The sequence below is a fragment of the Pongo abelii genome, chromosome 3, assembly GCF_028885655.2.
Source record: "Pongo abelii isolate AG06213 chromosome 3, NHGRI_mPonAbe1-v2.0_pri, whole genome shotgun sequence".
Classification (NCBI taxonomy): domain Eukaryota; kingdom Metazoa; phylum Chordata; class Mammalia; order Primates; family Hominidae; genus Pongo; species Pongo abelii.
In genome coordinates this window covers 47387022-47400554 of record NC_071988.2, presented here as the reverse complement: position 1 = coordinate 47400554, position 13533 = coordinate 47387022, and the positions used below count along the sequence as shown (strand labels likewise).

Sequence of the window (13533 nt, the reverse complement as noted above, 5' to 3'; positions counted from 1 at the left end):
ATTGTGCTTTGCCAATACTGCGTTTTTAATAAATTGAAGGTTTATGGTAAGCCTTTGTAAAACAAGTCTTTCAGCTCCATTTTTCCAACAGTATGTGTTCATGTCTCTGTCACATTTGGTAATTCTTGCACTATTTCAGACTTTTTCATTATCATTATATCTGTTATGATAACCTGTGATCAGTGATCTTTGATGTTACTATTGTGATTGTTTGGGGGTGCCACAAACCATGCCCATATTAGACAGTGAATTTAATGGTTAAATGTTGTGCGTGTGTTCTGACTGCTCTACTGACCAGTCGTTCCCCATCTCTTTCCCTCTCCTTGGGCCTTCCTATTCCCTGAAAGACAACAATATTGAAATTAGGCCAATTGATAACTCTACAATGGCTTTTGTAAATGTTCAAGTGAAAGGAAGAGTCGCACATTTCTCATTTAAATAAAAAGCTAGAGATGATTAAGCTAGTGAGGAAGGCAAGTTGAAAGCTGAAATAGGCTGAAAGTTCTCTTGCATCAATTAGCCATGTTGTGAATGCAAAGGAAAAGTTCTTGAAGGAAATTAAAATTGCTACTGCAGTGAATACAGGAATGTTAAGAAAGTGAAACAGCCTTATTGATGATAAGGAGGAAGATTTAGAGGTCTGCAAACAAGATCAAAGTAACTATAATATTACCTTAAACCACATACTCCAAAGCAAGGCCCTAACTTCAATTCTATGAAGGCTGAGAGAGGTGAGGAAGCTGCACAAGAAAAGTTTGAAACTAGCAGAGGTTGGTTCATAAAGTTTAAGGAAGGAAGCCCTCTTCATAATATAAAGGTGCGAGGTGAAACAGCAAGTGTTGATGTAGAAGCTGTCGGGTTATCCAGATGATCTAGCTAAGGTAATTGATGAAGGTGGCTACATTGAACAAAAGATTTTCAACTGAGATGAAATAGCCTTCTACTGGAAGAAGATACCATATAGGACTTTCACGGTTGAAGCTTCAAACCGTCAAAGAATAGGCTGACATTCTTCTTAAGGGCTAATGTAGCTGATGACTTTAAATTGAAGCCAGTGCTCATTTACCATTTCAAAAATCCTAGGGATCTTATGAATTTTGCTAAATCTAGTCTGCCTATGCTCTGCAAATGGAACAACAAAGCCTAGATGACAGCACATCTATGGACAGCACATCTTTATGGCATGGTTATAAGCCCACTCTTGAGACTGACTGATCAGGAAATATTCCTTTCAAAATATTACTGCTCATTGACAATGCACGTGCTCACCCAAGAGCTCTGATTGAGGTGTACAAAGAGATGAATGTTTTTATGCCGTGTCTGCTAACACGATATCCATTCTGCAGCCCATGGATCAAGGAATAATTTTGACTTTCAAGTTGTATTTTTTAAGAAATACATTTCCTAAGGCTATAGCTGCCATAGATAGTGATTCCTCTGATGAATCTTGGCAATGTAAATTGAAAACTATCTGGAAAGGATTCCTCATTTTAGATGCCATTCAGAACATTCATTATAACAAGAGTAGGTCAAAATATCAACATTAACTGGAGTTCATAAGAAGTTGATCCCAGCCCTCATGGGTGACTTCGAGTGTTCAAGACTTCAGTAGAGGCCTAGACTTGAGACTTTAAAGTTGTATATGTCATTCTGGTTTTGACCGGAGTACCAAGTCCACAAGTTAGCTTACTAGATAATCTAGTTTTTTTGGCTTTACTGAGACAAGAGTTGCAGATGTTATGGTTGTAATGAAATGTAAGTGGTTTTATTATGTGATTTTTTTTTTTTTTACTATTCAACATCAGTTTTCTAAATTTAATAACAAAATTTATATGAAGTCCTTTTTGGAACAAAGTAAGATATAAGCAAATGTTTTAGGAAATTCAAATTGGTTTTTGGTAAAGTTTGTTATACAAATTTAGTGTTAAAATTTTTGTTCATTATGTTTTAATAATTGTAGAAGTTGCAATGTGAGGAAAAAATATTAACAAAAATCAATTTTAATAGCATTTCTTTTATTCTTCCAGGAAGTGGAAAAGCATTGTCGCTGTGGAAAGCATACAAAACGAATGCCTTGTCATAAACCTTATCTGTGTGAAACTAAGTGTGTTAAGATGCGTGACTGTCAGAAGCATCAATGTAGAAGAAAGGTTTGTGTATTAACCTTGGAAACCTCTGATTTATAGACTGTATTGAATTTCTCCATTTTGGGCCCACAATAAGTGCTGTCTTGAATTGTTTCTCAAATGTTCAGGTATATGCTTTGCTTTAATATATTAGTAAATATTCTAGATTAACCTTAATCTAGGTAATTTTTGTACTAGTGGGAATTGTACCAATTTTTTCAAATGAGAAGAGTTTCTTGTCCTGTGCATTGTCCTCTCAGCTTGATATTTCTGATCACTGACTATTTCTGATCACTGAAATGTATGATTTTCATACATTTTATATTTGTGTATTTTGTAAACCCCAAATACATTGTCTTTACTTTTGCTTTAAATAATCAGTTATCTTTTAAAGAGCTTGAAAAAATAAGAAAAAGTAATTTTTGATATTTATCATCATACTTACTTAGGTGCTTTTCATCTTTTTGTATAGATTCACATTTCATTTTTTTTTCTATTCTGAAGGATTTCCTTTAACATTTCTAGTAGTGCTGGCCATGAATTCTTTCAACTTTGTATGTCTGAATATACCTTTCTTTAGTCTTTGTGAAAAATATTTTTACTTTAGAGTTCTAGTTTGGCAGTTTTTAACCCCCATACTTAAAAGGTATTGCTCTACTATCTTTTAGCTTGCATTTTTTCCAATAAGTAGTATGCTGTGATTGTTGTATCTGTTCCTCTGTACTGATTGTTTCTCTTTTTTTCTGGCTGGTTATTAAGATCTTTCTCTGTATCCCCAGTTTTCAGCAGTTTCTGGTGTTCCTTGGTATGGTGTTCTTTATGTTTCTTAACTTAGTTTTCATCGAGCTGCTTAGGTCTGTAGGTTTATAGTTTTTATTATATTTGTGAAATTTTTGGTTTTTATTTCTTCAGATTTTTTTTTTTCTGTTTTCCCCTACCCATCACCTTCTGAGACTTTGAGGACATATATATTATATGCTGCTTGAATTTCTAAGTTCACTGATACTATATTTATTTTTCAGTCTGTTTCTGTTTTAGTTTATAATAGTTTTGTCTTCAACATTGCTAATTTTCTTCTGCTTTGTCTAATCTGCTTTTTATCCCATCCTGTGTTTTTCATCTGAGAAGTTGTGTATTTTCATCTCTAGAAGTTGGATTTGGGTCTTTTTTATATCTTCCGTGTTTCTCCTTAGCATGTTCATGCTTCCTCTATCTACTTGAATGTGAGATAGGCTATATTTGTAATGTCTGTTTTAATATCCCTGTGTACTAATTCTGTTATCTCTCATTTCTGAGTCTGTTTCTGTTTATTGACTTTTCTGCTTTTTTGGGGTTATATTTTCCTGCTTCTTTGTCTGCTAGATGATTTTTGATTGTTTCTAGACATGAACTTTACATTTTTGGGTGCTGGTTCTTTTTGTTTGTTTATTTGTATTTCTTTAAATATTTTTAAGCCTTATTCTGGGACAAAGTTAAGTTACTCAAAAACTGCTTGTTCTTTCAGAGGCTTGATATTTTTAAGTGTGACCAGAACACTCTTTTGTTTAGGGCTAATTTGGCCCCATTACTGAGGCAGTAAGTCTTCTAAGTACTCTACTTGATGCCCAGGTATTAGAAGGTCCTTCTACTCTGGCTGTAAGGAACACAGACTTTTTCCTAGCTTTGTGTGATCTCTTGAAATTATTCTGCCTTCTCCTTCCAGTGGTTCTTTCTCAGCTTTTGGATTGTTTCCTCTCACACACATACAGACCAGTACTCAGCCAAAGACCCAAGAAGTTCTTTCTGGAGTTCTTCAGAGCTTTTTCTGTACTGCTGCCTTCTCTGCACAAATTCTAGCCACACTGGCCTCTCTGAACTACGAATTTTGCCTACTCAACTTTATGAGACAGCCAGATTCTGCTTATGATCTTCCTCCTTGTGCTATAGCCATAAGTCTTCATGTGTAAGCTGATAGCATTGCAAGACTTACCTAGTTTGTTTCCCTTCTGTTAGGGACTGCCATCTGTGCTGCTTCATTATCTAATATCTGAAAACTGCAGCTTCATATCTTTTATCTGGTTTTCTAGTGGTTTGAGACAGGAGTGTAAATCTGGTTGTTGTTACTCCATCATAACTCGAAACAGAAGTGTCTATTGGCTTATTCAAGTCATGGACCACATAATCTTTTCCCCCACTGGCAAAGTGATAGGATAGGCACATAGTATTACTCAATAAACATTTGTCTAATTGAATAAACTATATTGCCTTTTTTTTTTTTTGAGATGGAGTCATGCTCTGTCGTCCAGGCTGGAGTGCAGTGGTGTGATCTCGGCTCACTGCAACCTCTGCCTCCCATGTTCAAGCAATTCTCCTGCCTCAGCCTCCCCGAGTAGCTGGGACTACAGGCACGCACCACCATGCCTGGCTAATTTTTGAGAATAAACTATATTGACTTAGTTGCTTTTTAATAATGTACATTTTGTTTTTAGCTATTTTTATATAATGAAACTTACTCTTACATGCAACCCTAAGTTTCTTTAAGACAATTGTAGTCTGTATTTGCTTTCCAAAGTTAGGTAAGTAAGAAATTAAGGAAAGAGTTAAGATGGCAATATAGACTTGAAGTAGTTGACTGGTGTCCATGATTGAAAAATTAGGACAGGTCATAGATAGCTGTATTTCTCACAGACACGGAAGTGTCTGTGAAACCAGGGAAGTGACAAAGAAAGCTGGATGCAGGTAGCCTATCTCTGCTTCTCTTCTTTAGTCTCTTAATCTATGGTTTGAAAATAACTGCCAGACAAAGCCAGGAGCAGTGGCTTATGCCTATAATCTGAGTACTTTGGGAGGCCAAGGCAGGCAGATCGCTTGAGCTCAGGAGTTTGAGAGCAGCCTGGGCAACATGGCAAAACTCCATCTCTACCAAAAATACACAAACTACTCAGGTGTGGTGGGGAGAGCATGTAGAACTAGGTACTCAGGAGGCTGAGGTGTGAGGATGGCTTGAGCCTGGGAGGTGGAGATTGCAGTCAGTCAAGACTGTGCCATTACACTCTAACCTGGGCAACAGAGCCAGACCCTGTCTCAAGAAAAAAAAAAAAAAAGAAAAAGAGAAAAAGAAAGAAAATAAATAACTGCCAAATGAATCTATACGTTGAATTGATTTTAATTAAATTTTTTTAAAAACCAGACTAATTGTTTTCCTGAATTGACATTCCTTTGGTTAATGTTGTTAGTCTCTGCACAGATAAAGGAATGAAATTATCTGATGGAAATGTTTTGAATCATAGAAGAATTAACTGAAAGTCAGGAAAATTTAGCTTGATTTGTTAAATTAGGTCATCATAAGTTCTTAGTGGAGTATGTTTACTTACCAGAAGAATGTTGATATTCTTGAATACTTCTTTTAGTGAAAAGTGTATCTTTTGCTTTCCATAAGTTCTGTAACTAGTAATGACATGCCTGTTATTCATGGGTTTTTGAATTACCTGTTCTTTATATATTGCTTTCTCTTCAGTGTTGCCCTGGAAACTGTCCACCTTGTGATCAAAACTGTGGACGGACTTTAGGATGTAGAAACCATAAGTGTCCATCTGTCTGTCACAGAGGTAAACTTTAATAATAGCTATGATTTTATGTTTGTAGTGATGTAGTGGTTTTTTTTTCATTGTCAATATTCAATATAATGTATTGAAATAGTGTTTTATAGTCATTATCTCACTTGACTCTTTTAACCTTGAGAAGAAGGTAAGGCAGTTTGCCAGTGTCTCTATTTTATAGGCAAAGAGGTTGAAGCTTAAGAGGGTTCAGTAACTTACTCAGGGAAATGTCTAGTACATTTGAACCCAGGATTTCTGTATATAAAAGTATTGTCCTTTCTATAACACCATATTGTTTTCCCACTTCCTAACTTTCCCCACACAATTTTTTAGTCAATGAAGGTGTTCATAGCGTTTTGAACACCTTATTTATTCTGAATTTTATATACTTATTTGTAGTTAAATCTAGTAAAGGATTAGATATGTCCGAAGCTGGTGATTTTTAAACATTTTGATCTCATGACCCCTTTAGACTCTTTTGGTCCCCAAAGGGCTTTTGTTAATGTGAGTTTTATTCATTGACATTTATTGTATTTGAAATTAAAATAAAATGTAATAATATTATTTTTTAAAAAATAGCAATAATAAACCATTATATCTTAATACAAGTAATATGTTTTATGAAAAATAACTATTTTCTGAAAAAAGTAGAAAATTTTACATTTTTACAAATGTCTTTAATGTCTAGCTTAACAGAAAATAGCTGGATTCACATATATGCTTCTGGCATTCAGTCTGCTATGGATGTCACTTTTCACTAGATTCTGGAAAACTATGCATGTGAGACCTTGCAGACCTCCTGAAAGAGTCTCAAGAACCACTAGGGTTCCTGGACTATACTTTGAGAATTATGTTACAAGTTATTACTAGACATTAAAAACTGAGTTAACTTCAGTAATTTGGATTATGTTGATATGAAATGGAATCTACTGAGATATGGTGTACAGTATTGGAAAGATCGTGGACTTAGAGGAAGAAATCCTGGATTTAAGCCTAGACTCTGCCATTTAGTAGTTTAATACCTAGAACAAACTACTGAACTGTTTCTCAGTTGATCTCCCTATCCTTTCAGAAATCCTGCAGCGTATGTGGAACTACTATTATTTTATATATGGAACAGGCCAGGAGACTATTGGCCCAAGGTTAATAGAACTAGTCACAGAGTCAGGATGTGAACCCAGTGTTTATGTTATTTCCATTATACTACATTCCTTCCCCATTAGTAAAAGTGTCAGATTCTATTTACCCTGTAGACATTTCCTGTAGGTGTTCTTTGATTTGTCAGTGAAGTTTAGAAATAGCTTTTCAGGTATGCTCTCACCAACACTAGAAAGATTTTATTTTCTTTTATAGTCATTACATCACTGACCCATTGAGTTTTTGCAGATTTTTGCAAACTACATCTCTGTGATATAACTGGTTTAACAGTAGTAAATCTAATATTATGTAATTTACCACATTAAAAGACCAAAGGAGGAATGAGATCATCTTGATAAATGTCTAACATCTATATAAGATAAAAATTTAATTGGAAATAGACATATCCTTAACCTGATAAAGAGTATCTGCAAAAAGTTTAGAGCAAATATCATACTTACTGGAGAAGTGTTGGAAGCATTTCCCTGTCTCATATTTTTGTGAAGCAAAGCCCATAAATATTTCAGTATTTGTTTCTAAAAGATGGATTCTTAACCTAAACGTAGTTAACATATTTCTTCATATCAGCAAATATCTGGTTTTCAAATTTCTTGTTGTCTCATAAGTAACTTCATTTTTTACATCAGTTTATAGACTCAAAAACCTAATGAAATTGACATGTTGTAATTGGTTTTGTCTCTAAAGTCTTTTAATTTATAATTTCCATCCTCTATCTCCTTTTTTCCCCTTGTGACTTATTTGTTGAAGAAACTAGATTGCTTTATTTAGTTTCTCAGAGTCTGGGTTTTGCAGATTGCATCTCTGTGGTATTATTTAACATGTTCCTCTGTCCTCTATATTTTCGATAACCTGTTAATTGGATCTAGAGGTTTGATCAGATTCAGGTTTTGATATTTTTTGGTAGAGTGGTGTTTTTTTGTTTGTTTTGTTTTTATAGATTTCTATTAACCCTTAAAAAAGCTTATTAGTCACAACAAAATTTTCCCTGATGTAAAGTGTGTGGAAGATGCTGTTGTGCAACTGTCAATATTTGTTTCATCTACGGTTATAAAAGAATGTGGAGTCATAATTTCATACCATTTTTCCATCATTCTAGAATCCTTCATAATCAGAATTATACAGTAATTTATAGGGGGAATATACTAACTGCATGTTTGTGTTGTGGGTATATGAAAATTTGATTTATAGTTTTGTTTTGTTTTGTTTTTTGAGACGGAGTCTCTCTCTGTCACCAGGCTGGAGTGCAGTGGCGCGATCCCGGCTCACTGCAACCTCTGACTTCCCGGTTCAAGTGATTCTCCTGCCTCAGCCTCGCGAGCAGCTGGGATCACAGGCATATGCCACCACGTCCAGCTAATTTTTGTATTTTTAGTAGAGCCGGGGTTTCACCATGTTGGCTAGGATGGTCTCGATCTCCTGACCTCGTGATCTGCCCGCCTCGGCCTCCCAAAGTGCTGGGATTACAGGCATAAGCCACAGTGCCCAGCTGATTTATAGTTTTTTTAAGTTCAGGAGCATCTGTGTTTATAGTTTTAGAACTACCCGAATCATGCCTCTTTTGGCTATTAATTGGTATTGGTCAGTATAATTATAGTCTCCCTATACTATTTTTTCATTTTGAAAGTATTATCACGGAAGCTATTTTAATTATAATGAATTCTGTTGGTCAGTAGGGAGACTGTTTAGAGAAATTATCCCTTATTTTTGAGATTTAATTTTTAAAAATGTGATACTGTTGTTTAGAATAACAAAAAAGTTATGTTTGATAAGTTCCTCTGCTGAAGATGAACGAAAAATTGTCATTGTTAAGTATAGAAGCTGATATAATATGCCGAATGAGAACCGCCTTAAATATCACTATCAACTTTAAAAATACAACTTGTAGTCATTCTTTAGGTAAAATAAAAATAAAACTTGATATGTGGGTTAGGATAACTTGACTTGCATTAACATCAAGAATATATGTGTCAAAGCACATTTGGTGTTTTGTATAATAAATGTTATGTTTGACCCTACGATGTTTTACCTCTAATTTTCTCTTTTTCTATGTTCATTATTTGAATTATAATTCTTAATTTGTGTTTGTTTTAGGGAACTATTTTGAACTTCTAGAGGCACTTAAGCCAGGATATTGTCCATCTTTAATCTTTTTTTTATCAGGTTAACTCCCGGTCCATGTTTTGCTTGGTCCTGACACCTAGGCAACAGTCTCTTTAAGATATTCATTTCTTCGTTGAAAACTCTTCTTCCTTAATTATTTCATTTCTGATGGAGTTCCTTACTGGGAAAACTAGAGTGGACAAAAGCCCTTAAGATGATGACAGAACCTCTTGGAGCGAACTTTATAGCCTGCTTTAAAGATTTCTTTGATTTTGTTTTTTTATATTTCTGCCAACCCATAACAAAAGAGCGTAAAAAGCTGAAACCAAAATAACATTTTTTTTTTTATGTTTAGAAGAGATATATTTGGGATTATATCCTAAAATGGTGGCTTAGTACTTAGTCTTTCACAAAGTACAATTAATGGAAAATTGACTGTACTTGCTACTAACCAATATCAGGTAATGAGAAAGAAGTTATTGGGAATTCATCTAAAAATTGTGTACTTGGATAGATGTATGAAAGTAGGCCAGTGATATTATTGTTAATGTTAAATTTTCCAAAGACTTAAATCCATTTTTGCTTGTTTTAGTTTTGAATGAGTAATGTGTTAAATTTGTTATTTAAAACAGAAGTTTTAGCACATTTTAGAGAAATGTCTAAAACTTTATTGAGGTACCAGTGTACAGAGAGAAAAGTGTTATAAATCAGGGGCTGGGTGCAGTGACTCACGCCTGTAATCCCAGCATTTGGGAAGCTGAGGTGGGAAGATTGCTTGAGTCCAGGAGTTTGAGACCAGCCTGGGCAACATAGTGAGACCCCTCCATCTCTATAAATAATCAAAAATTAGCTGGGCATGGTGGTGTGTGTCTGTAGTCCCAGCTACTTGGGAGGCTGATGTGGGAGGATTGCTTGAGCCCAGAAAGTTGAGGCTGCACTGAGCTATGATCATGCGACAGCACTCAGCTTGAGCAACAGGGTGAGACCCTGTTACAAAAAAAAAAAAAAGAGAAAAGTATTACAAATAAAAAGTATGCAGCTTGTTGAATTTTTACAAACTGAACATAGCCAGGTAACCAAAACTTACATCATTAAACAGAACATTACCAGAATTTTCAACACCTTCCTTGCATCCTTCATAACTATCACTCTGATTTTGAACAGTACAGATTAGTTTTTCTTGTTTACTTTATATAAATGGAATCATGCACTATGTACTCTTTGTGTCTGGCTCAATGTTTGGTGGTAAAATTCATTCATGTTGTTGTAGTTTCTTCATTCTTGTTGTAGAGTATCCCATTGTGTGAATGTACTAAATTTATGTATTTTACCATTGATAGGCATTTGGGTAGTTAAGGAATCTTTTTAATTGTCAGACTTTTTTTTTCAGGCAGTTGCTATCCCTGCCCAGAAACAGTAGATGTGAAGTGTAATTGTGGCAATACAAAGGTGACAGTGCCCTGTGGCCGAGAACGTACCACAAGACCACCCAAGTGCAAGGAGCAATGCAGGTGAGTTTGAAGCTTTGCACAAGCTTCCATCTGATGTTGTACAAATTTAAATTCATATTGGCTTTTAATATTTTAATTTAATTTTGCTTTAGTGTTTTAAAATATTAATATTCACAGTATACTCATTCTATATGGAATCAGAAGATATGTAAATAGATAATTGTCCTTTAGATGTAATTATTCAATGACTAAAAGTAATTTTTGAAAATTGTACTTTATGATTTAGTCGACCACCAACTTGTCATCATACAAGTCAAGAAAAACATCGCTGTCACTTTGGTTCTTGTCCACCATGTCATCAACCTTGCCAAAAAGTTTTGGAGAAATGTGGTCACTTGTGTCCTGCTCCGTGTCATGATCAAGCATTAATAAAGCAGACTGGCAGGGTAAGGGAATAATGCTATTAGAGAAATAGTGCATTGCTGTGGGTTGTACTTTCTTGCTTTTACTTAGTTTTTCAACGAGCAATGATTAAGCACTTATTCGGAAGCACTGTGCTTGGAGCAGGGTACAAGGTAATCAAGACTTGATTTTGTTTTAAGCAACTCAGCGTAGAAAAGGAGTGAAACCAATGTTTGCAAATACAGTGTGATAGTTACATTATGATCATGATATAGATGAATTTGGCAGTCCTCCTTCATATATTGTGGTTTAGGGTTATAGATATCTCCTATAACCTTATTTTAAAGATTTGTTCACTTTTTAATATTTAATATTTATTTATTTTTAGTTATTTAATTTTTTTTTTTTTTTTTGAGACAGAGTCTCACTCTGTTGCCCAGGCTGAGTGCAGTGGTGTGATCTGGGTCACTGCAACCTCCACCTCCCGGGTTCAGTGATTCTCATGCCTTAGCCTCCTGAGTAGCTGGGATTATAGGTGCCTGGTACCATGCCCAGCTAATTTTTGTATTTTTAGTAGAGATGGGGTTTCACCTTGTTGATCAGGCTGGTCTCAAACTCCTGACCTCAAGTGATCCGCCTGCCTCCGCCTCCCAAAGTGCTGGGATTACAGGCGTGAGGCACCACGCCCAGCCCGGCCTCATGAACATTTATTGAGCCCTTACTAAATAATCAAGCATTTTTTTAGGTGCTGAGGAACAACAGTGAATAAAATAATGGAGATTATATTCAATTGGTAGATGTTGGAGTTTCCAATTGTTTTTCTCATTTCCTTATTGGAAGTAAAGGAGGCTATACTGCCTTTGTTCTACGATTTATAAACTGGATTCTGTCTCAGTTATTAATATCAAATGTGTGTGGAGGGGAACAATTTCATTTAATACAGATAAAATGAAATATTTCAGTAAGCACAATTTATTGATTATTTGAAAAAATTTCAACCTGCTTGAGCAGAGGATACATGGAACTATTTTCTTAGATTCTTAAATGGCCATATGATTTAATCCCTCTGACTTAAAATTCTTATGTATTTTATTTGTAGCACCAGCCTACAGGCCCTTGGGAACAGCCTTCTGAGCCAGCATTTATTCAGACTGCATTACCGTGTCCTCCATGTCAAGTTCCTATTCTTATGTAAGTATTAGAATTTCAATTAAAAAAAATAAAAAAAAACAAAACTTTTGACGTAGGCTTAAAGGGTATCTGAAGTCAATCTCCCTTTTTTCTTAGTTCAGTTCATTATTATTTCAGGCCTAGCCTATCAACTAGTCTGTCTGTCTTAACCTTCATTCTTTTCAAACATGTTTGTCATACTTGCATATAAACCTACTATAGATATCTTTTTTTGAGTCTTTACCCCCAATTGGAGTTTGATGCCCTTCTTAGCTTTCCATAGCAACTTCTGCATGCAATTACAAAAACAAATCCAAGGAACATCATTTGTTAGTTTTCCCGACGATTCCCATACTGGAGTGTAAGCTCCCTGAAGACAGAAGAAAGCCAGGTTTTAGATAAGGCAAACTTGGGGAATATTTAAAGGAAGCCTTGGAAATGAGAGGAAGTAGTTTCCTGGATGGGCCAGTGAATGACTGGGACTGAGCTGTAAGGAGCTGAACCTACAGTAATACGGAATCCTGGAACTTTTTATACTTCCAGCAGAGGTTATGGAGTATAGGGAAAAAAGAAGCGCAGAATGCTGAGAAGCAACGTAAAATTAGAAAAGGGGCTGTTGTCTACAACTGAGGTGCCAAATTAAACATTGGTATTTCTGGTGTATTGATCTTTTAAAGAGAGGATTGTTTTTGTTTTTTAATTCTAAAAGCTTTCATTTCCACAACATTCCTCCCAGTTGAAATAGCATGTATATTTTTGTGTATTGGTCACACAGTCAAATTGGGAGGCAAAGTGTTGTTAGGAGATACACGCACAAATAGGGTAATTTTAGTCTGTAGATTTAATGGAGGTGGGCTTTGTAGTTAGCAGAGAGGTTTTTCATGTAGGTATTCAGTTATTTGAGACTACTCTTTTACTGAGGACTTAAGTTATAATCCTGAGGAACCAAGTTGTTGCTAATATCTCTAAGTTAGAATTATTAGTGGTCTAAAATTTTTCCTTGAGAGAAACAGAAGAGACATTGATATTATAATTCATAGGCACGAAAATGTTGTCATAATTACCTAAGTAATTAGGTCATAAGTACCTAATTACCATTGAGTTCCTTAGTCTGTTTTTTTTTTTGAGATGGAGTCTCTGTCACCCAGGCTAGAGTGCAGTGATTCAATGTTGGCTCACTGCAACCTTCTCTTTCCGGGTTCAAGATGTAGCACAGCATTTGACAGAATCTGACACACTTTCTTGATAAAAACACTCAAAAAACGTGGAAGAAAAGATAATTTTCTTAACCTGATAAAGGGCATCTGTGAAAAGCCACACAGTTCACATAATACGTCGTGGTGAAAGATTAAAAGTTTTCTCCCTAATAACAGGAACAAGACTAGGATGCCTGCTCCTGCCACTTCTTTCAAGATTGTACTAGAATTTTTAACCAGAACAATTAGGCTAGAAAAAGAAATTAAAAATGTCTTTTTACTTGGAATAAAGAAGAACTATTTGTATTTTCAGATGACATGATCTTGTGTGTGAAAAGTCTTAAGGAGTCCT

General features: G+C 35.2%; 1 protein-coding gene across 3 annotated transcripts in view; it reads left to right on the top strand.

Moving 5' to 3' along the window:
- Positions 1-13533, top strand: part of NFXL1 (nuclear transcription factor, X-box binding like 1) — a 66431-nt gene that overhangs the window by 17568 nt on the left and 35330 nt on the right. For all 3 annotated transcript variants that reach the window (XM_002814724.5, XM_002814725.5, XM_002814723.5), the window contains exons 11-15: positions 2028-2150; positions 5623-5713; positions 10353-10473; positions 10700-10859; positions 11915-12006. In XM_002814724.5, coding sequence (XP_002814770.1) covers positions 2028-2150; positions 5623-5713; positions 10353-10473; positions 10700-10859; positions 11915-12006 — 587 coding nt within the window. The remainder of the gene's footprint in view (positions 1-2027; positions 2151-5622; positions 5714-10352; positions 10474-10699; positions 10860-11914; positions 12007-13533) is intronic.